The 24,414-nt window shown below is 38.9% G+C and overlaps 1 protein-coding gene across 3 annotated transcripts in view; it reads left to right on the top strand.

The window, feature by feature from the left end:
- The first annotated feature begins 3,106 nt into the window (after positions 1 to 3,106).
- Positions 3,107 to 24,414, top strand: part of PDE3B (phosphodiesterase 3B) — a 220,582-nt gene continuing 199,274 nt past the window's right edge. For all 3 annotated transcript variants that reach the window (XM_033207671.1, XM_033207670.1, XM_033207669.1), the window contains exon 1: positions 3,107 to 4,688. In XM_033207671.1, the coding sequence (XP_033063562.1) occupies positions 3,741 to 4,688 (948 nt within the window). In that variant the 5' untranslated portion in view covers positions 3,107 to 3,740. The remainder of the gene's footprint in view (positions 4,689 to 24,414) is intronic.

The following is a 24,414-nucleotide window of genomic DNA, read 5'->3' as shown; positions in this document are numbered from 1 at the left end:
TCCGCCCGTCTCGGCCTCCCAAAGTGCTGGGATTACAGGCTTGAGCCACCGCGCCCGGCCGTTCTCAACAGTTCTTAATCACATATTTATTCTTTTGTGCTATTTAATAGTCTATGTGCAGAGGTTCTATCTCTTAAATAGCATTTAGCACAAAGCTCTGGCGTATAGTGGGAACTAAATAGCTACTTGTTGAAAGGAACTAAAAGAGTGAGTCAAAATGAGGCTCAGATTCTGAGATGAGTATTAGCTGGAAGGAACACAGATACTGTTAACATACTTAGGCAACAGAGTTGCCACTGCACATGGAAAACAATGATCCTTTTTTATGCTAGAGAAAAGCTTGTCCATTTTTACTTTTAAATATAAGGTTGTACATGTTAATTATTTAATTCTTTGAAAAACCTTATAAGGTTTTGCATGTATCTTCAGGGATGACTCTAGTTTTATAAATGTGGAATCTCAATGATACTGGTTAATTTACTGCCTGTTTCTGAGTTTCTTTGATATTTAAAATATGTCAGACCACTTTATCCTGAGAAATTAGAAAAAAAGGAATACACAGGGGCTTGCATTGTCCTAAAATGACTTGGGAGTGGGGTGGTAAGACCCAGGATCCCATGTCATGGTAAACCAGGAGAGGGGAGAGATTCATTAAGAAGTGGAGAGATCATGTGTCAAAACGTGAGGTAAGGCACCTAATGTAGATGACGGCGTTAGCAAACCACCATGGCACATGTATATCTATGTAATAAATCTGCACGTTCTGCACATGTATCCCAGAACTTAAAGTATAACAATAATTTAAAAAGAAAAAAAAGATGTGAGGGAAGGCAAAGTCAGGTAAAATGAGGCTGGGGTAGAGCGCTGGGAAAAGTCAAAGCGCTGGGAAAAGTCAAAGGTATACTGTGACTTCAGTTTTTTTTTCATGACAGATGATGGTCATAAATTCTTGAACCTAAAGAACTAAGTATTTTATTGGTTGTTTAAGTTTGGCAAGGGAATAATTAAATAATTTGACCTCTAAGAAATGCGGCCTAGTAATAATCTTTGACAAAGACTGTAAACAGAGAAGGGAGTTGCTATAAACTTAGCTAGCTCATTCTTTTTGTGCATATTTTTAGTTAAGTAAACTTCTGATGGTCTTTGGTCACGTCCTTACATTTTATTTTAGAAATCTCTCAGGTGCTAGGTTGGCCTTCAGAGGGATGCACTCTGATTATGGGGTATTGAAAGAGTTGGGCTTGTAGCCTTATAAAAACCTGAATGACAGCTAAAAGAAGGCTAGAGAATTGAGAAGACAATTTTGTGAGGAGAGCTTTGGATTTTTCAGAAAACAGTCTTTTGATACAATCTCTTTATTTTTACTTGTCAACACTGAGAGTTTGGTTTAGTTTGGTAGTATAAATAATATAAAAGTTTGCTCTTGGCTCTTACTCTTATTATACTATTGGCAACCTGAAAGGTGAGTCTTAAGGATGCCTATGTATCTTTGGCATACAGAAATCAGAGCTTTTTAAGACTAGAAGGGATTTCAAAGGTTATCTAAATTAATTGCTTCATTTTACATTTGAGAAGAACAAGGCCAATAAGAGTTATAGGATTGCTTAATGTCAGGGTATGAATGGCTAGGCCCAGACAAAAACTCACAAAACTGGATTTCTACTCCCCTACCGTTATTGACCATATGCCAATCCTACCTTAGATGACAACTTCAGATTAAATGCACACACACGCACAAGCACACACACACACACACACCTTTTAATCTGAATTTGTTCTAATTTCCAAATCAATTTATTATTTCCTATGGAATTTATAACGGGAATTTCAGTAATGCTGGTGCTAGTTTTGTCATGCCCTTCTGTACAAACTCAAAATGTATCCATTGTTTTTTACTTTAATCTTCAACTGGTGGTAATGAGTTCTATGCACATCATATAAAAAATGTATTTCCTGAGTTTTGCTGAAATTAACATTTTTTTCTTTTAATTGTCATGGGGATAAAAAGACTTTTTGAATTTTTATCTTTTAGGACAAGCATTTGGGTAATCCATTAGAAAAGGAAAAGCAAAGGAAAGGGAATTCTGGAACTTTTTCATTTTGGTTAAATTCTTGTGCTAATTTCTCAGTGACTTTTGCTATGCATGTGAACTACGACCATATACGAAAATGGGTCTGTTTTAGGTCATGGCTGTGGGCAGAGATTAATTGGTGAAAAATGGGCCTGTTTGTGGGATTTACCACACAGCAAGGTTTCTCATCTCTGGAAAAATGTGAAATTAGCTCATTGAGAAATGCAGTCCGGTCATGAGGTTTGAAGTGACAGCTTAGGGAGGGAAACACAGTTCACTCTCTAAGGCGGTTATGATTGGTTAGATTCCAGAGCAGTTTCTTTGGTGTAGCAAAGTTCTTTTCTTCTCACTTTCAAGTCTGTGTTTCCTAATGTTGCTAGTTTCACCAGTACTTCACAAATAGCATCTTATTGGGCTTCCTTCAAGGCCAGCTGATCCAAACTGGGGAGTGGTCTTGGAGAGGATTCCTAGTTCTCCCGGCTCCCCCATCTGGAACATGTTACAGTGAAAAAGCCTTCAATTTGCAAAGACCAATTGCGACAGCAAATTTGTGCTGTGTGGAAGGGGATACAGGATGTGAACCAATAGATACATATGGCAAGGGTGAAAAATGGAAGGCGAGATGTTGGTTGTCTGTGAAGATGGTTCTTGAGCAACCCTCAAGAACGTGCACGTGGAGTGTTCCCAGAGTGCACTCCACGTACACGTTCCTCTTTAAGAGCCACTGCAAGGATCCTGGGCCTGCTGCGTGGCCCAAGAATCCACGTTGCTCTGGAGGCCAGATGTAGCCACAGTGATTAGGGTTTCTTCGCCATGGCCTTGGTGTTGGCTGGCCTTCATTTGGTCACAGGCTGAGGACTCACCCTGAACGGGGCTGAGGTCAGAGACTGCGCCCCGCCCCTCCCACACTTAGCTCACCATCCCCACTAAGCACACTCCTTGGGGACCACAAACGCCCTCTTTCCCGACGACCCCAGTAGTGACCTGTGGGATTCTGGCTGGGTGTCTGTGACTTACCCTCAAAGAGAACCTGCACGCCTGGGGTCCCAGGATGGCGGGCTTGCCCCTCCCATCCGAAGAAGACCTCGTCCTTCTGTCTTAGTCCCGGCCGGTCTTCGGACTGCCGCCGCCGCGCTCACTTCGGCCCGGGCACGCTGGGTCGGCGGGGTCCCGGCTCGCGTCCCTGTTGGGCGACGGCGGCGCGGGTGGCGGCGGGACAAGGCGCGAGCGCGCGCCGGGCGCGCGCCCGGCCGCGACAGCCGCGGGGGAGGAGCGCCCGCCCACCGCTCGCGCGCCCAACGGACCAGGCTGGGGCCGTGAGGTAACTGTTGCAGCCAGCGGAGCTGGGAGGCGACACCGAGTCTCCAGTCCCGAGAGGTGCCCAAGGGAAAAGGAGGCGGCAGCCAAACTGGTCCTGGAGAGAAGCCCCTTCTGCCCCTCTCCTCAGCCAGCATGTCCCGGACTCCGCCGCTCCTCAGTCCGCGCGGTGGGGACTCTGGGCCGTGGCGGCGGGCGCAGCCCTGAGGGGTTGTGAGTCGGTGGACGCCCCGGACGCAGGGGCTGGGGTCTGGGAACGCGAGCGGCCGCTACGGTAGGAGCGGGGTGTGCTGAGTCCCTTGGCCACCCCTGGCCTCAGCCGTGAGGAGGGACGAGCGAGACGCCAAAGCCATGCGGTCCCTGCAGCAGCCGGATGGGGCCGGCTCGCCCCCCGAGAGTCTGAGGAACGGCTACGTGAAGAGTTGCGTGAGCCCCTTGCGGCAGGACCCTCCGCGCGGCTTCTTCTTCCACCTCTGCCGCTTCTGCAACGTGGAGCTGCGGCCGCCGCCGGCCTCCCCCAAGCAGCCGCGGCGCGGCTCCCCCTTCTGCCGGGCGCGCCTCTCGCTGGGCGCCCTGGCTGCCTTTGTCCTCGCCCTGCGGCTGGGCGCGGAACCCGAGAGCTGGGCTGCCGGGGCCGCCTGGCTGCGGACGCTGCTGAGCGTGTGTTCGCACAGCCTCAGCCCCCTCTTTAGCATCGCCTGTGCCTTCTTCTTCCTCACCTGCTTCCTCACCCGGACCAAGCGGGGACCCGGCCCGGGCCGGAGCGGCGGCTCCTGGTGGCTGCTGGCGCTGCCCGCCTGCTGTTACCTGGGGGACTTCTTGGTGTGGCAGTGGTGGTTCTGGCCTTGGGGGGATGGCGACGCAGGGTCCCCGGCCACGCACACGCCCCCGGAGGCGGCGGCGGGCAGGTTGTTGCTGGTGCTGAGCTGCGTGGGGCTGCTGCTGACGCTCGCGCACCCTCTGCGGCTCCGGCACTGCATCCTGGTGCTGCTCCTGGCCAGCTTCGTCTGGTGGGTCTCCTTCACCAGCCTCGGGTCGCTGCCCTCCGCCCTCAGGCCGCTGCTTTCCGGCCTGGTGGGGGGCGCTGGCTGCCTGCTGGCCCTGGCGTTGGATCACTTCTTTCAAATCAGGGAAGCGCCTCTTCATCCTCGGCTGTCCAGTGCCGCCGAAGAAAAAGTGCCTGTGATCCGACCCCGGAGGAGGTCCAGCTGCGTGTCGCTAGGAGAAACTGCAGCAAGTCACTATGGCAGTTGCAAAATTTTCAGGAGACCTTCGTTGCCTTGTATTTCGAGAGAACAGGTGTGTTGGCTGGAAAGCGAGGTCTGGGATGTGAGAGGGTTCGGGTTTACCGCTGCAGTTTCCGAGTTGAGTTCGCTTATTTGAAAGCATGTTAACTTTCAGAATGGAAAAAGGGTGTGGGGGGGGGCGGGGGGGAGGGGGAGGAAACAGTGTTTTATTCTGGAAAAGATTCTTAAAATACAGGAAGCCGTTTAAAAATGCAGAAGCAAGTGCCTTTTGCCATTGAATAGAAATCAAATAGCCCGCTAATCACATGACACTTTTAAAGGATTGTATATGCAATAGATGAGTTCGCAGAAGAATGAGGTGAATCATTTGTGGTTGAATAGATTGACTACTCCCGCTTTTGGCATACTCTGATGTGTGTCTTTTTGCTGCCATTTATGTGTTTTCTGTTATAATGATGCCTGCCCAAATATAACATACAGCCTTTAGAATGAGAGGATACATCTGTGAGTTTTAATCAGTGTGGTTTCGTTATTGAAAATCATGAGGAAAAATCTGAGATTTTATCGTTAGAAGAACAGTGATGAGCTTTGCAAATGAGAGTAATTTAAATGAAAAGACAGCAGTATAGGTGAATATAATTTTTTACGGACTAATTCAGTGTTCTTTGTATTTGTTGCATAATTAGGAGAATGTTTTAACAGTTTAAACTTTAAACTTGGTAATTCCTGGAAAGATGCCAATAGAAAAAAAACTATTTTTTTCCCCATAGGTTTACATAGTTTTGTTTTTTTAAAGGGATTGAAATCATCAGCAAATGAGATTACATCTTTATATATAGTATTGGAAAACCTACCTGTTCCACATCAACAGGAAACTCAATAAGTATAGCTACTATTATTGAGGATTTATGAAGTGCAAAACATTTTACACATACTGTCTCAAATCCTCACAAGAACGGTGTTTGGCTGGTGCCATTAACCTCTAGAGATGAGAAATCTAGGCTTATAGAGGTAATGCAACTTCACATGTCTAGTAAGTGGTAGTTCTGGGATTTGATTAGATTTTTCAGTTTTCAATGCTGTGTTCTGCACAACTAACTGGTAAGTATAGTGGTTTTCAGTAGGAGAGTAAGAGCGTAACCATAGGTTTTCAGAATTTTTGGATTAGTGATATGCTTTACACTGGGAGCCAATATGTTGGAGACAAAAGTTTCTTGTCCTTTATGCATTTGATGCATTCTTCTCTCTTCTTTTCTGTTCTCTTCCTTCACTTCTTGTCTGTCTTCTCTTCGAAATATTTTCTAAGCTACTACATTGATTTTATGACATGTTGAACACTGATCTGTAGTGTTCCAATGACACAATACTTTGCTTCTTGAATTGGCTTCAGTGGCCACTTCTGTGGTCAACCTCTTGAAAAAGTTTTGTTATACCTTTCGTTTTCTCAGTTTACTACCAGTGGTAATAGACAGTACTTTAGGAAAATGTGTGTTGGAAGAAAAATTGTTTTGAGAGGATTTATTATGGAACAAAGTAGTATCAACTATTTTCATAGAATGGAATTAATATTTGAATTTTGACCAAATGTGAACACATTGCATTTTTTAACACTGGAAAATTGTTTTAGCAGTTTCATCACTTTTGTGGGCAATTTTCCTGAAATTAACAGTTACAGTTTAACATATTTTAATTGTAATTTGTTGGTGGTGGTAATTCTGTCTGTCCTTTTGTAAGTGGAAAATTTCTAGATTTCTTAATCCTTGTGTGGTGCTCTTTCCATCACAGCAACCTTTTCCAACCTTTAGGTGCAGTGTTAAGTACCAGGTAGCTTCAATTATTGTTTATATTAGAGGAAAATACAATTTGTGCTTCTAAAAAGGGTGTATTTTCTTAGTGCAGAAAATCGTTATTCACATTCTGCTTTTAATAGGAACATTTTTGCACACTTAAAGTATATGTGAATAGTTAAGCGTTTATACATGCCTACCTAATATTCAGTGTCTACAAAATAATTCTATTTTGACATTGCTAGAAAAGGGTATTTTTAACTTAGCAGATACTGTCATAACAAGAATTTTTATTTTTGCTTGTTCCTGAAGTCTAACAGTGAATTTGTGCTTTTTGTTTGCATATATATTATGTTAAATATTTTGAGAGGAAATCAGTACTTTTATGGAAGTAAAAGATCAGGAGATTTTTCTAATTTTCAAAGTGTTGTATATGACAGTGGTAAAAACACTTTCTTGTTTCAGAAAGTAAAGCAAGATGAAAAGATTTTAGATAGGACCTGTCATAGGGGAAAATGTCCTGGATTCATAGGCAGAGGATTGAGGAGTTTTGGCTTAACTGTTTAATTTTGGAAAAGTCAGTGAACCTTTCTGAATCTTAGTATCCTGTCAAATTAAGGGATTCTAGTAGATGAATTCTGTAATACCTTCTAATTCTAAAATTAAATTATTTAATACCTTCCATTTCTAAAATTAAATTCTTTTAGTTTACACTTTTGGTAAGGTAGAAATAAAACTATAAATAAGATGTCACAAACCAGTAATTCTTGCAGTTTTACTTAAATGTTGAATGTTGACCTTACTAACCTATGCTTTCCAAGTATAGTAATTGGAAAAGATGAGCAAATATCCTGTATGTTTTGGATAGAACTTTAAAAAAGTATATGGGGGTTCATTTTTAGGATGGTAAGAAAATTATAACATTTTCATTTCCTTAGGAATTTAAACATTTTTATTAACCTCTATGAAGGCCACTTAAACGTCTATCAATAGAAATGTTTTTAATTGTAGAATAATAGATTTAAAGTAGTTTTTAACTTTTGGGATGTTATATTACTGTGTTGAAAAATAATGGCATGTTTGTAAAACATTTGATTTTATAATTAGATTTATAATATTCGATTTAAATGCTATATGTGTCAGTTCAGTTCTTAACTAAGGGTTTTTTTTTTTTGGCAAAGCGTTTAGAGATTTGAAACCCAAATCTAGTTACTGTTGATGGTGTTCTGCTTTGGTGGGTTAATGGAAAGAAGCACTGAGTTTGTAGTCTTATCTGCCAAGAATCAGCAGAAACTAATAAGAAGTTAAAAAAAATTAGTCGTCTGCATAGAAGCTTTGAGCAGAATTGAACAAGCTACATTTCTATGCCATTTTAATTGCATATTCTACAGTGCAGTTTTCAGCTTTTCAATGAGATCACTTTGTGTTTGAGTAGGTAAATACAAGGTTTTGAAAGGCATAAGTTAGTGTGTGAGATATTTTTCTATACCTTTAATGCTAAGTGCTTTCTAAATGGTTAGGTAAATATTTAAAAATTCCGTGGCCCTAATGCCCATAAATATTACTTAAAGTGTTAATTTTATTTGAAAAAGGTATATATGTGTAGTGTGAGAACTTAAGAAAGAGAGTTTTTTAAAAGTGTGATTATTTACTCACCTAAGGAATTTGCAAGGCATAATCCCCTGTTAATTTCTTTAAGAATACTGTAGTATTTGTGAAATTTATTTTATGGCTTCAATGAGTGAGCATTTTATTCCAATTTCATGTTGCTATTTTGTGGTAAAATATCAGCCTACATAATAATTTTATACTTTATTTTGTAAATATAGTATGTACTCTGCCGTGAGGGTTATTTTTCAAAAACACAGATTTGATAGAGTCACCCGCTCTGTTTTAAAAATCTCTTATGGTTTTTCATTGTCCACAGGATACTGTTCATGCTCTTGACCCTTGCTTGCAAAGTCCTTCATAATCTGCTCTTTGCCATTTTTTGTTTTATTTTTTAAAAAAGCATTTTATTACTAATGGGACACTCACTCCCCACATACATTCTAGCTGTGCTGCTTCTTGTTATTGACATTGTTGTGGATTTTTCTCTTTTGATTCTACCATCTCCACTTGTTGAAATCTCCTTTAAGGAACAAATAAGATTAGGAAGACTTTAGACAGTACACTGATGCTCAAATTTATATATAAGTTGAGAACAAAACTCCATTATAGCAGAATGGGCCATATTTAAAAATAAGAGTTGACAAACCATGTGAAGCAGTGCTGATGGGTATTTTCATTATAGTGCATTAGATAGTCACATCTCCATAATTTGTTTTTATACACTTAGTAGAAGGTAAGCATAAGTAAAACCATAAAGTTTGTTTTTCATTGTTGTCAGACTATGCTCCTCAGTGGCAGGCCCTTCTCTCATTCTTTCTCTTTTCCCTTTCAATTACCAACTCAGCTTATTTCCCTAGCACACTCTTCTGCCTTCTGCACCCCATCCAAAGCAAGAATTTATACTTTCCGAAAAAGCCTATTTCAGTATAAATGTTTGTATAGATATATAAAATATAGGACAGGTTCAGAGTTTATCCAATTGAAATCTGCTCATTATATGTTGTACAAGGAAAATAAATTGAACTCTAGAGAGAGAAAAATACTGGCTCAGGGTTATTCTGTGAGATATTTGGAAAACAGAGACTAGAACCTAGGTCTTTACTCCTAATCCATTTTTACTTTCCACAAGGAGAATGTATACTTTCCATCATAGCTTTCCAAGGCTGTAACTAATTTTGCCAGGTATCTCTAATTATATGAAAAAAGACAGTGTTTCTGGTTAAAGGAGGTTAAAGGAGGTTAAAGGAGGTAGGCGAGAGGCTAGAGAGAGTCAGTTAAGAGGGGCTCATGAAAATCGCATAGTTTATAATGACCTTGATGACAAACTTCTGATACAGTTATTTCAGAGTAATTTGTAAGGATGCAGCTGGTCTCAAACTCATGTACTTACATAACATTTATTTTATATGTTGAAGACAGAGGGGAGGGTCAAAAGGAGAGTAGGAAGAATGGAAGTGAACTGGCTGTTGCCTGCTTCGCTTAAAGGCTTTCAATTTAAACAAAAGAAACTGAAAAACTTTTAGCTGTAAACAACACTTTGGGAGAACTGGGTTCTGTCTGTGGGTGGTTCCTGACAGTTTATAACATTGAGTTGTTGTTCACGTTGTTATTTACAAGCTGATCTGCGCTTACTTAGGTTGTTGTTATAAGCCTGTTCTTAGAACTTGGGGCAGAAGAGTGTATCTCCCACTGTTTTTCTTTCTTTCTTTCTTTTCTTTCTTTCTCTCTCTCTCTCTCTCTCTCTCTCTCTTTCTTTCTTTCTTTCTTTCTTTCTTTCTTTCTTTCCTTTCTTTCTTTCTTTCTTCTTTCTTTCCTTTTCTTTTCTTTTCCAACCAAGATCTTTCCTTCTGTCATTGATTTACCAAGCAGGTAACTTTACAGATTTCTCCTCCTCCATCTGCCACAGTACGTTGTTTGGCCACCTCTTCCTTAAATTTCATATAACTTGCATTCAGCAATATGTATTTTTTTTTTTTTGAGAGCATCTCACTCTGTTGCCCAGGCTAGGGTGCAGTGATGTGTGATCTTGCCTCACTGCAAACTCTGCCTTGCAGGCTCAGGTAGTCCTCCCACTTCAGCCTCCTGAGTAGGTGGGACCGCAGTGCGTGACACCATGCCCAGCTAATTTTTGTATCTTTCTTTTTTGGTAGAGAAAGGGTTTCGCTGTGTTGCCCAGGCATGTCTCAAACTCCTGGGCTCTATTGATCTGCCCATCTTGGCCAAAGATGTCCACATTTGAGAATATGTTACCTTACGTGGCAAAATGGACTTTGGAGATGGGATTAAGGATTTTGAGATGAAGAGATTATCCAGGATTATCTGAGTGGGTGCAGTGTAATCATGAGGGTCCTTAAAAAGTAGAAGAGAGAGGCAGAAGAGATCAGAGAAGATTTTTTTTTTTTTGAGGCGGAGTCTCGCTCTGTCGCCGGGACTGGAGTGCAGTGGCCAGATCTCAGCTCACTGCAAGCTCCGCCTTCCAGGTTCACGCCATTCTCCTGCCTCAGCCTCCCGAGTAGCTGAGACTACAGGCGCCCGCCACCTCGCCCGGCTAGTTTTTGTATTTTTAGTAGAGACGGGGTTTCACCGTGTTAGCCAGGATGGTCTCGATCTCCTGACCTCGTGATCCGCCCATCTCGGCCTCCCAAAGTGCTGGGATTACAGGCTTGAGCCACCGCGCCCGGCCGAGAAGATTTGACAGTGGAAGCAGGGTTGGAGTAACACAGCGTGAAAGGAACTCACTCAACCCGTCTTTGCTAACTTTGGTGATGGAAGAAGGGGACCCTGAGCCAAGAAAAGCAGGCAGCCTCTAAGAATATGAAAAAGGTAAGGAAGTAGATTTTCTCCCTAGAGCTCCCAGAAAGTTTTGAAGCCCCACTATCATCTTGATTTAGCTTAGTGAGACCTGTATCAGACTTCTGACCTGCAGAACTATAAGATACATTTGTGTTATTTTATGCCTTTGAATTTGCAATAATTTGTTACAGGAGCATATTAGTTTGCTAGGGTTGCCATGACAAGGTTCGACAAACTAGGTGACTTGAATAGCAGAGACGAATTGTCTCACAGTTCTGGAGGCCAGAAGTCCAAGATCAAGGTATCTCCATGGCTGGTTCTTTTTGAAGGCTGTGTGGGAGAATCTGTTCCATGTCTTTCTCCTAGCTTCTGGTGGTTTACTGGCGATCTTTGACTTGTAGATGCATCACCCTGATCTCTTTGTTCATCTTCATGTGGCATTCTCCCTGTATGTTCACATAGTCTTTCCCTGTACCTGTCTGTCTTTGTTTCCAAATTTTCTAATTTTCTAAGGGTCCAGGTCATATTGGATTGGGGTCCACCCTGATTTGCCCCATAGAGACCTTATTTCCTAATAAGATTACATTCTGAGGTACTGAGGATTAGGACTCAACATGTTTTTTTTGGGGGTGATACAATTCAACCAATGCAAGTAGAAACAGAAAACTAAAACTATGTAAAATTGAATTGTTTTTCAAAATAGATGCTGAATATAAATTGATGCATTTGTATTTTTGCTGGCAATGAGTAAGAATGCCCCTGGATCCACATTCTTATCAACCAGTGCTTCCTATTTACTGACTTTTAAGTTTGGCTGGTCTAGTGGGTATGAAATGGTATTTCTTTGTGATTGTAATTTGCGTTTTTCTAATTTTTAGATTTATATGTGTGTTGTGATGTAGAGATTCAATCTCATTTTTTATATATATGGATATCCAGTCATGCCAACACAATGTATTGAAAAGTTTATTTTTTCTCCATTCATCAGGGCTGCCTCTGTCCTGTATCAAATTTCAATATATATATGACTGTATCTGGGCTCTATTATGTTTGATTTGTTAGTTTATGCATCCTGTGTTAATACCACACTGTCTTAGTTATAATGGCTTTCTAATAAGGCTTAATATCCATTATTGTTAGTGTCCATTGATGTGCAGAAGTTTTCAAATTTGATGAAGTTTATCTACTTTTTCTTTTGTTGCCTATGATTTTGGTGTCATATCAAAGAAATCACTGCAAATTCAATGTAATGAAGCTCTCCTGTGTTTTCTTTGAGGCGTTTTATAAAAGTTGTAGTTCTAATGTTTAGGTCTTTGATTCATTTTTATTTGTTTTTATATACAGTGTAAGGTAATGGTGCAACTTTATTCTTTTGCCTGTAGATATTCAGTTTTTCTAAGACCATTTGTTGAAAAAAAAGTTCTTCTTTTAATAACTTTTCAACAAAGTGTTGACTTCTTTGTTGAAAATTATTTGACAGTACACGTGAGGATTTATTTCTAGGCTCTCTGTTCTGTGTCATAGGTCTATACATCTGTGTTTATGTCAGTACCACACTGTTTTGATTATTGTATCTTTGTAGTAAGTTTTGAAATCATGAAGTTTGAGACCTCAAACTTTGTTCTTTTTCAAGATTATTTTGGCTGTTTGAGTGTCCTTTGAGATTCCATATGAATTTTAAGATGAATGTTTCTGTTTCTGCAAAAAACATCATTGGGGTTTATTTTTTATTGTAGTAAAAACTGTAAAATTTACTCTGTGCTTTATTTTTAAGTGTGCAGTTCAGTAGTGTTAAGTATATTTACATTGTTGTGAAACAGATCTGCCTATCTTTTCCATCTTGCAAAACTAACACTCTATACTCATTAAATAATGAATCACCTTCCCCTGTCCCCTGGTAATCACCATTTGACTTTATGTTTCAATGAATTTGATGACTTTAGATACCTCATATAAGTGGAATCATACAGTATTTATTTGTGGCTTGCTTATTTCACTTAGTATAATCATCTTTGGGATTTTGATAGGGATTGCCTTGAATCTATAGATTGCTTTGAGTAGCACTGGCATCTTAACAATAATAGGTTTTCTCATCCATGAAAATGGGATATCTTTTGATTTATTTTTATATTAATTTATTTCAGCAACGTTTTCATAGTTTTCAGTGTATGAGTCTTTCACCTCCATGGTTAAGTTTATTCCTGAACATTTTATTCTTTTCAATGCTGTTGCAGATGGAACTGTTTTCTTAATTTCCTTTTTGAATTATTTATAGTGTAAAACTGTATGCATCTGATTTGTATGAGGTGATTTTTGTATATTGCAGCTTTGCTGAATTTGTTTGTTCTAATAGTTTTTTTTGTGAAATCTTCAGGGTCTTCATTTAGTTTTTGACCCCTAAAATTAGTGCTGTATATGTAGACCGAGAAACCTCAAGTAAAAATTTAAATTGGCTTCAAGTTGGTAATGCTCCAAGGCAATGGTTAGAAGCAAATTCAGATTCTCCAAGGCCTCAAATAATTCCTACAGATAAAATCCCAAGGAAATTGAGCAATGCTTAGTCAAAAATCCACAAATCAGGCAAGGAAACAAGGCACTATGAATAAGAACCTAAGAAAAGTACACAACAAAAACACATCCACCAAAGCTTCAGATTATATAAGAAATATAAAAACGCACTTATTATGATTAAAGAAATAAAATAGAAACCTGAAGAAAAATGATTGGGGGACAGGTGATTAAAAAAACTGTCACTGGCAGAGTGTGGTGGTTCATGCCTGTAATCCCAGCACTTTGGGAGGCTGAGGTGGGTAGATGGCTTGAATCCGGAAGTTCGAGACCAGCCTGGGCAACATGACAAAACCTGTCTCTACAAGATACAAAATATTAGCTGGGTATGGTGGCGAAAGCCTGTAGTCGCAGCTACCTGGAAGGCTAATGTGGGAGCATCTCCTGAGCTGGGGAGGTCGAGGCTGCAGTGAGCTCTGATTGTACTACTGTACTGCTGCCTGAGTGACAGAGTGAGACTCTGTCTCAAGAAAAACCCCCCAAAATCCCCAAACACACACAAAAATAGTCATATAGATCAGAAGAGTTGGAGAATAAGAAGTAAAGTATAACTTGGACTTAATTGAAGTTTGAAAAGGGGATAATAAAATGGAGAGGAAGAAACATTTGAAAGGATAATGGCTGTAAAATAGCATTTTATAGAACTGATGAAAAATGCCAAGTTTTTGTCCAGAAAGCTTACTGAATCTCAAGCGAATAAATTAAAAGAAACCCATACGTTATTGCAAAATTGCAGAACCTTAAAGAAAAAGATAACCACTAAAAGAGCTCAGAACAGAGAAATTACCTCCAAAAGAATGAATGGCAGTTTTACTGAAAGGTGACTTATCAGTAGCCACAGTGGAATCCATAAAACAGTGGAATATCAACCGACAGGTGCTGAGAGAAAATAACTGTCAAACTAGGAATCAGTGCCCCGCAGAACTATCTCCCTAGGAAAAGTACAAGCTAAAACAATTTTAGAAAAGGAAAAATTGAGGGAGTTTTTACTACTGAAAGTACATACTCAGGCAGAAGAAATGAATGAGATCAAGAAGGTATACTAGTGATAAATATAGGTAAAAACAAACACTTATATTGTAAGACATTATTAACAATGCCTTCTAAGAGAACAGGCTAGAACTAAAGTACTAGAAAACAAGAGCATTTACATTAGAAAGAAGAAATTAGAAGAGTGTTAAAAAGTTACATTTCAAGGGGGAGGGCTAAGAGTTTGACTTTAAATCTTGTTTGTACACAATAGCTGTCTACACACACACACACACACATACACACACACAGCTAGTTCAACTGCTGAAAGAATAGATACTGTGTGAATGGCTTCCAAACAAATAGATGTGACAAAAGAATTGAGGGAAAAAAGGAGAACAAATAAGTAATATAAGAGAAAAAAAAGGAGGTCAAAAAAGAAAACCTAGCAAACAGGACAAATACTTAAAGCATGTAAAAAGATAATAGAAATAAATCTAGATACCACCACGAATTACAATAAATATAGAAGCAAAAACTTTTGTGAAAAGAATATAAAGATTGTCCACTTGGATTTTCTGACTGTATACTCTTTGCAAACATAAGAATTTATGAAGGTTGAAAATAAAAGAATGGAAAAAGGACACAAGACACTATAATAAAACTGGTAAAATATTAATATCAGAAAACCTGGGAAAACACTTTCCTAGAGAAAAAGATGATCATTATGTAATTATAAAAGACTGAATTCACCAAGAAGATAAAATTTATAATTGTAGATACCTAATAACATAAATGTCTATGTCTACATATATACATACACATATATACACACATATGATTGATAACTATTTCCAAATTCACCTACAGTAGAAAGCATTCCTTTTGTATATTATTTATGCCTTTAATTCATTCCTATCACATTAATATACTTTTCTTATACTGTCTTAATTAACCTTTCGGTTATTAGCCCCCTTTTTTGAGCACCTCAGTGTGCTAGGTGCTGTGGGGGAATATAAAGATCTGTAAGATACGGTTCTGTCTCTAGGGAGTTTATATCTAGTAGACCCAGATGTGCAAATTGGCTCACTGTGAGACACAGTTGTGTAAATGCTGTGTTCCAGTCAGGGCACCTCATTGTGGAAGGCAAAAGAGTGATCAATTTTTCAGGGGAGTGTCTTTATAGAGGAGGCATTTGAAGGACATATTATATAAGACTTGATTAAGTAGAGACAGGCGTTGAGACCGGCAAGCCATCTGGTAAAGTTCATGACTTTGTTGTGGAAATCAGAATGGAAAGCTAGTAAAGTAAGGAGTGTAGAGTTAGTGTGGGAATGTTACTGGAAAAGACTGAAAGATTGGTTGAGAGTAATGTATGGAAGATATTGAATGCCATCCTAAACTTTTTGATTTATTTAGTGGAAGATGTTGGAAGATTTTCAGAAGAGAAGAGACATTTGCTTTATTTAGTTTAGAGAGATTTTTGACAATGGGAAAAGTAGATCGGAGAATGAAAATATTGGGAGCAGGGAGCCCGTTATAATCCTTCGTTTGAGAGACTGAGAACAGTGAGAGTGGAAAAGCCCTGGTGATAGGGAAAAAGGAGGTATGAAGATGCTTAAAGTCTTAGTGACTGAAAGTTTAGTGGTGTCATTAGCTAATGCAGTGAACACTGGAAGATGAGCTGATTTGGGAGAAATGATAAAGAGCTTGACTTTGTTGATTAATGTGTGTTCCAGTTTTCGCATGTGAATGGTTGATACCTCTTTTACATCTCTAAATGGGATGTAAACTCCCTGAGTGTAAGAACTAAGCATTTCTGTTTTGTATTTATCATTTACATTTTGGAGTTCACAATGGATATCTGTTATTATAGTTATACTTATTGTCATTTCTTACAATATTTCCATGTTAACCTTGAGTGAAGAAAAGAACTGTGGGTAGAGATGAATCCCAATTTCCTACTGTCTTTGGTATTTTCATTGATAGTCAACTATTGCACAGTGGTAAAGCTAGACTACTTCAGTTTAAATGTCATCTCTGCTACTTACAGAATGTTGGACAAGTTATTTAACTTCTCTGTACCCCAGTTTCTTTGTGTATAAATTAGGGGTAATAACAGTATCTATCTTGTTGATGTGAAATAAATGTGATATGAAATGTTGTGAGGATTAAATAAGTTAATAACCTGTAAGTTCTTGGAACAGTGTCTGGCACCTGGCAAGTTTTCAACAGGTTAGTTGTTACGGCTGTTATTATTAATATTTGAAATTCTCATCCTTGAATTATTTAAGTTTATGCCAAGTTTCTCTAAATTAATGGTAAAACTAATTGAAATTTAGGTCTATGAGACAATCCTTTTTTATTGTCTCAGTACTTCTCTTGGAACTGGTATTAAGCAAAAAAGCAAATCCTTTCCATAAGGGATTATATAAGGGAAATTCTTTCAACCAGTGATCAATATTTAGGACAACAAAGAAAAGATACAAGGAGTAATTTAAAAAGTGATTAAAAGGGCGGTAATTTGGATTTATTTTCCTTAAAGTTTCAGACTTAAAGATTAAGAACCTTTGGTCTTCCAGAAAAAAAAAAAATATCAACTGCTACAATCATAATTTACTGTCCCATAAGCTTTTTGTTCCAGTTTGTCACTTTGGAGTTGGAAGTACACTGGGAAGTCAAACAAATGTCTTTAACCATAATTCTTCCTTCACACACTGTCTGTTAAGCATGTCGATAACTATGCAGCACCTCCCCAGGAATGGTAAGGGGGAGATAAAAGATACGGAAACAGAAAGAAGAGAAACTGTGTGTAAAAGAGTGACTCTTCCAACCCTCTTCCTCACTCTAGTCAGTATTAGTCACTTTGCTTTACTGCTTCAGTGTAACACTTTATTCCACTTTTCAGAAAAAGTCTCCTGAAGAGCTTCTGCCAGTTAGATGGTGATGGTTCAAAGCAGACAAAAATAAATATGGATAGGAATTTTTACCAATATATGGGAAAATATTTTTTTTTTAGAGGAACATACCTACATACACATTACTAAATACCAGTGTTTATCATTATGTAAGTCATTTTTTGTTTGGTTTTGTTGTAAAAATAAGCACCATATAGAAATAACTTTAATATCTGAAAATTCATTTCTTCAGCAACATTACTGGGCATTCTGCTAGGAGCTATAAGGGCTATGAAGAAGAATCATATAATGCCATTACTCTTAGGAGTTTAATTTAGATAAAAAGTGAAGATTTTATTTTAAATAATAAAAAAGACAGTGCAATTAATATTGTAGTGTTTGAGAGGTTTCAAAAAATAACACCCAAATTCCCTGCCCAAATTTTGAGAAGAGAGTGACAGGTGAGATATCAGAATACCATCTATATTCCTGGTAAAACTGTTATTGGAAGGCATGGCTTATTCTGTAGATAGTTTTGCTTTGTAATACTGAACCCCTGAGTTAAACAGACTTACCTGGTCATTAGCAGAATAGGACCAGGAACATTTTCCCTATTTGCCTGGAGAGCCTATCCATAGGGAAGCATTGGCGAACTTCTGCTTCCATCTAGTGGGTAGGCTTCCAAGAGCAAAAAGCAAGGGGTAGAATTATGCTTACATGATTCATTAGTCTAAACTTACCAGTCAGGTAAGTCACTATCCTCCTTCTAGGAGATAAATAAGTGAAGGGTAGAGAGAATCCAAAACTATTTAGTGACAGTTTTTCATAGAAGCCATAGGATTGAGAAAAAGGCATTGCCTCTATCAACACGATAATAGAAAAAGCTATTTGAAATTCTGACATCTTTTAGACAACACGTTTTAATTTTTTAGACAGCATATTTTAATTTTTGCCTGTCACCTTTCTTTCTTTCTTTCTTTCTTTTTTTTTTTGAGATGGAGTCCTGCTCTTGTCACCTAAGCTGGAGTGCAATGGCACTATCTCGGCTCACTCCAACCACCGCCTCCTGGGTTCAAGGATTCTCCTGCCTCACCCTCCCAAGTAGCTGAGATTACAGGCACATGCCACCACTCCCAGTTAATTTTTGTATTTTTAGTAGAGACAGGGGTTTTGCCATGTTGGCCAGGCTGGTCTCGAACTCCCGACCTCGTGGTCCGCCCGCCTCGGCCTCCCAAAGTATTAGGATTACAGGCGTGAGCCACTGTGCCCGGCCCTGCATGCCACCTTTCTTGTAACTATAGTGTCTATATAGTTGCATGGAATGTACATAATTTAAAAACTGAGCCTAGATTCTGCCTTTCTTCATTTGTTTCCTTCTCTCAACAAAATTGAGTCATTTATTTCTGTGCATTTATTGTTGCACTTAATACTCTCTGTCATATTTGGGTTGATAGGCCTTTCCTGTTTCTACATTTTATGTCCTTTAAATGCAGGGACAGTATCTTACTTATTTTTGTAACCCTGGTGCTTGGCATGTATCAAATAGTTTATTGAGTTGAATTATTGGATTAAATACTGTTTTCTTTATCACTTCATAGGACTTTTTTTTCCTAGTTGATACATAATACTCATAATTTCATCATTGAAAGTAACTTGAAGAACAGGATGCCTAAGGAATAAGTTCTTGATGTCACAAAACCCAGCAAAAATCTTCTTCAGCAGGGGAAGCTTACTTTAGGTGAATGCCTCAGTTTATAGGTGAAGCTTGGAAGAGTTTTGCAAGTTGGGAGAATGGAAACTAATGCAGGACATTGTGTGCAGGAGTTACCTCTAAAACAAAAGGAGGGACATGGAATGATAATTTGAGGTGAGATCATAGTGGTGCAGTAGGGTTATAAACAATTTTGATATTACTTTTTCAAATATGATTTGCAGAGTTAAAAATTCCTAGATGTTTGAATGGTTCTCAATTAACGAGTGTTGATAGAACATTTTCAGTGCTTAGATTGCACTTTTGATTTCTAGGGAGAGCTTCATTTTTAACATAAATTTACTAATTTTAATAGTTCACCAAGGAAGAAGATAGTAGTAAAATAGTAGTCATAATTTAGCAAACTCTGGAAATGTGATTTTTTAAAAAAACTTTTCTTTAAGTTCAGGGGTACATTTGCAGGTTTGCATAGGTAGACTTGTGTCATGGGAGTTTGTTGTACAGATTATTTCACCACCCAGGTATTAAGCCTAGTACCCATTAGTTATTTTTCCTCATCCTCTCCCTCCTCCCACTCTGGTAGGCTCCAGTGTGTGTTGTTCCTCTCTACGTGTTCATGTGTTCTCATCAAGTAAGGTAACTAAAGTTTATCTTTTTACAAGTAATATCTTTTTAATTTAAACACATTTTTGCTGTGACTATTTCTATTATGTTTATCCCTATTTCTGCTTACCCTGAATAGATCTTGATGAAAATAATATATTTCTCTGATAAGTAAGGGTTGTCATTTTAAAAATTGGTAAACATGTATTTGACAGAATTATTAGCAAGCACTGCAGAAGCAGTTCATACAATCTGCTTGGTAAACTGAGTGATCTCCCAGTTCTGTGTTCCCCCAAATAGTTCATCCACACATTCCATAAAAGGTTCTCTTTAGGCAGATGCAACAGTACCCTGAAGGCGTAATTGTTAGCTTTATAGTCAGCATTAAGCAATTAAAATCCTCCAAAATTAATTTCAGACTTGGCTGTAACCCTAAGAGCCATTCTGGAAGACAGAGAATGTAGAGTTTACAATATCTTATGCCCTGTTTATAAGGGCAGGGAATATCCCCAAAATATTTAGAAGAGTTCACACATATTGAATGCCACTAATTTCAATGACAAGAGCCTATTTCTAATATTCCTTATATTATTGCTTCTAATATTGTTTTTTTTTTTTTCTTTTTGAGATAGGACTCGCCCTGTTGCCCAGGCTGGAGTGCAGTGGTGTGATCTGTCTCACTGCAACCTCTGCCTCCCAGGCTCAAGAGATCCGCCCACCTCAGCCTCTGGAGTAGCTGGGGCTATAGGCACATGCTGCCATTCCTGGCTAATTTTTTTTTTGTATTTTGTAGAGATGAGGTTTTACCATGTTGCCCACGCTGGTCTTGAACTCCTGAGCTCAAGTCATCTGCCCGCCTTGGCCTCCCAGAGTGCTGGAATTGCAGGCATGAGCCACTATGCCCAGCCCCTTCTAATATTCTAATACTAGAATATTCCTTATATTATTCTTTCTATTCCTTATATTATTTCTATTCTTATATTATTTCTTATATTTCTAATATGACTCACATTAGTCTTTAGGGCTAATAGGAATAGCTTCTGAAGTGCTTATAATAGCTGCTTTTGGAGTGTGGCCTTTCTGATTATATGCTAGCTGATCACCCTTGGAATATAAATTCTTGTTAAATCACATATTTACATTTAAATAACAAGAAAGGAGAATATAAGCACCCTGAAGATAAGAATTTTTGTCTGTTTTGTTTACTGCCATGTCCAAAATAATACCTGGCCAATAGTAAAAGCTCAAATAGCTATTGAATGGGTAAATATCACACTGACTTTGCTGAAGTATTTAAATAAGTTTCAGACATTGTAAAAATAAATACATTTTGGCCAAAAGCTTAATTAATGCAAGAGTTAAAAAAAAAAAAAAAGAAAGGTTTGAAGCATACAATCCTATTTCAGGGGGCTCAAGAATTTAAAAGGAAGAAAAGGGTAGACATCCAGGTAAGACGACATGCATGCTAGCTTTCCAATATTGGACATTATCTACTTTTTCTGAGACAGTATCAACCCTTTGACCATGACACGTCTTTTTGTAACAGAGTCCTACTTAAGCTCAACATTTAATTGGTGCTTAGAGCCAAGAAATATATTGTGGGCCTACATTTTTTGCATATATTTTGTGTTATAGCCTCTATACAATCTAAGTACACTTTGTTCTTTCTCTCAAAATCCTTTCTTCACTTTTGAGTAATTTACTTTTGAATTTATAAATACCTCACCTTATTATTCATCATATTATTTGCATTATGTTAAACCCTTGTCAACCCTTAAAATGTTGAAGGAAAGACATTACTATATTTTTTAATGAATACATTAAACTTTTAAGTACAAATACATTTGTCATCAGCCTCTGTAAAGCCATCAGATGTTTGAAAAAAAATTTTAAACAGGAAGCAAAGGGTCTAGTTTTAAGAACTTAGCTGTGAATGGATGATATCCTACCCATTTAATAGTTCTCGAAATGAACAGAAAGTATACAATGAAAGGAAGGTCCCTTAGAGGTATGAAATTTTTCTACAGCACAATACTGTCTGTCTTCTTTATTCAATAATTTGTAGTCATTTTCAGAATTCATTCCAGAAACCAGCTATTAGTTTAGATATCAGCACACTGGTCTTGGCAAAAGACAACCCAAAAATAAACAACACTGTGTCAAAAAGTATGAAAAGCCAGCGATCCAACCAGTAGAATTGTTTTGGAAGCCTGTTTGTCTCAGACTGAGACCACATATTAAGCCTTGGCTGTTGCTGTCCATTCTTGCACAAGGCTCCCTGCTCCTGGGGACTCTCCCTGCCTCCACCATGCCCACCTGTATCTCACTCCTGCAGGCAAGGTTGCCACTTTTAACACTGTCTTACTGTGCCATGATATATGGATGTCTAACTGGCTTGTAAAGTCTGTTTGCCATATACTAAGTGATGTTTCTTACATTTTTACCTTTTTTTTGAGACAGAGTCTCACTCTGTCACCCAGGCTGGAGTGCAATGGCATGGTCTCGGCTCACTGCACCCCCCGCCTACCGGGTTCAAGTGATTCTCCTGCCTCAGCCTCCCGAGAAGCTGGGACTAAAGGTGTGTGCCACCATACTCGCCTAATTTTTTTGTATATTTAGTAGAGACAGGGTTTCACTGTGATAGCCAGGCTGATCTCAAACTCCTGACCTCGTGATCCGCTTGCCTCGGTCTCCCCAAGTGCTGGGATTACAGGCATGAGCTATGGCGCCTAGCCTTTATCTTCTCTTTAACAGTTATTTTGCTTGCTCCTGTTGCTAGATGTTACCAATCTTTACCTCCCCTTTCCCAGTTAATTACTGTTTATCAATGGTAGGTCAGGACACTGGTTAACCAAGCTAATTGGAATTCACTGTAAAAGTAAGGATGAAAAGTCCTGGAAGTCTTTCTTGTGGATACAGTATATGGACTTTGTAATATCTGTTTTGATTCCACAGAGAGCTTTTTTTGTTTGTTTTGATAAAGGACTTCTAGATAAATGAGGTGTTAGCCATATTGTTTCAACATGAGCACCTAAATACAGATTTTTTTCTTCTCTTTTTTAGTGAGGTGTATGGTACATACTGTAAAGTGAACAAAACAAGTATATAGCTTAACAGATTTTTACCTATGTATACATCTCTGTAATTACCACTCAGATAAAAAAGTAGAACATTTTCATACCCTAGTTGGCTTCCTTATGGTCTCTCCCATTTGATAGCCTGTCTCTAAGATGTCCACAGTTCTGACCTTTATCCTAATAGATTGTTTTTGCCTGTTTTTGAACCTTCATGGAAACTGAAGTTTAAGTTTCGTATGATTGTCTTGAGTCATGAAGTATTCTTTTGATTTTAAAAAGTTGTTTTTCCATTCTTGAAACATTCCATTTATTCTTGAAACATATCATTGCCGATAGTAGGTACTATCGGCAATATTAATTATTTTAGAGATTAAAAAATGAATAAAATATACCTTACCATCAAGAAACTTGGAGTTTAGTACAGGAAAAGAAATATAAAGGATATATTAAAAAAATACAGAGAAGGCCTAGGAAAAGAATGATGCTATAAAAGTGAGCGTCCTAATGAAAATAGATGACACACTCAAATGGCTAAAGTAGGGAGAGTTTATGAAGGAATGATTTATAAAAGAGTGGGAAGTGTTAAGAGAACATGGTATGAGTATCTGATGAGCAACAACAGATAGCCATTATCACCTTTAAACATACAAGGGCAGAATACGGAGCTGTTAAGACGCAGATAGTAGCTGTATAGAGGTTCACTTGACAGAAGCTGTGGCTCTGGTAGCAGAGAAGCATCACTAACCAGAGGTGATTTTACATGAGAGCAGGGGTGGAGGTGTGGATGGTAGAGTGGGGGAGAGTAACTACTGCAGGCTTACTTCCTGTCTTTCTGTCTTCTGCTCTTGTCTTCCATTGGTTGACGCCACCCCAAAGACAGAGGGGAAGGTGGGCTTTGGATATAAACCAGAGGCTCCTGGGGCACTGAACAGGGTGGAGAAGAATGAAGAATGGATCTGGAGAGGCAAATGAAATATTCGTAGCACTACCTTTTTTTAAATTATACTTTAAGTTCTAGGGTACAAGTGCACAACGTGCAGGTTGTTACATATGTATACATGTGCCATGTTGGTGTGCTGCACTCATTAACTTGTCTTTTACATTAGGTATTCCTCCTAACGCTATCCCTCCCCCTTTCCCCCACCCCATGACAGGCCCCAGTTTGTGATGTTCTTCACGCTGTGTCCAAGTGTTCTCATTGTTCAGTTCCCACCTGTGAGTGAGAATATGCGGTGTTTGGTTTTCTGTCCTTGCAATAGCACTACCATTTTTTTTTTGAGATGGAGTCTCGCTCTGTCGTCCAGGCTGGAGTGCGGTGGCGCTATCTCGGCTCACCGCAACCTCTGCGTCCTGGATTCAGGCCATTCTCCTGCCTCAGCCTCCCGAGTAGCTGGGAATACAGGCGCCCGCCACCACGCCTGGCTAATTTTTTGTATTTTTGATAGAGACGGGGTTTCGCCATATTAGCCAGGATGGTCTCGATCTCCTGACCTCGTGATCTGCCCGCCTCGGCCTCCTAGCACTACCATTTTTTAAGGACACAGTATCTGCAGTATTGGAGGAAGGTCCTTTTAGGAAGAATCAAGTAAACAAAAGGTAGAGGAGTATTGAAATAAAGAGTATGTTGAGAAAATAGAAAATATATCAGATAGTTTGGAGTGTGTACTTAATGAAGTAGAATGTACTTAATGAAGAAGAATAGGCATAAAAATGAAAACATAGGTTAGTATTTGTAGACAAATGTTAATCTATAAAGATTAAT

This window comes from Trachypithecus francoisi, unplaced genomic scaffold, assembly GCF_009764315.1.
Source record: "Trachypithecus francoisi isolate TF-2019V2 unplaced genomic scaffold, Tfra_2.0 Lachesis_group8, whole genome shotgun sequence".
Taxonomy (NCBI): domain Eukaryota; kingdom Metazoa; phylum Chordata; class Mammalia; order Primates; family Cercopithecidae; genus Trachypithecus; species Trachypithecus francoisi.
This window is presented reverse-complemented; position numbering and strand designations above follow the sequence as displayed.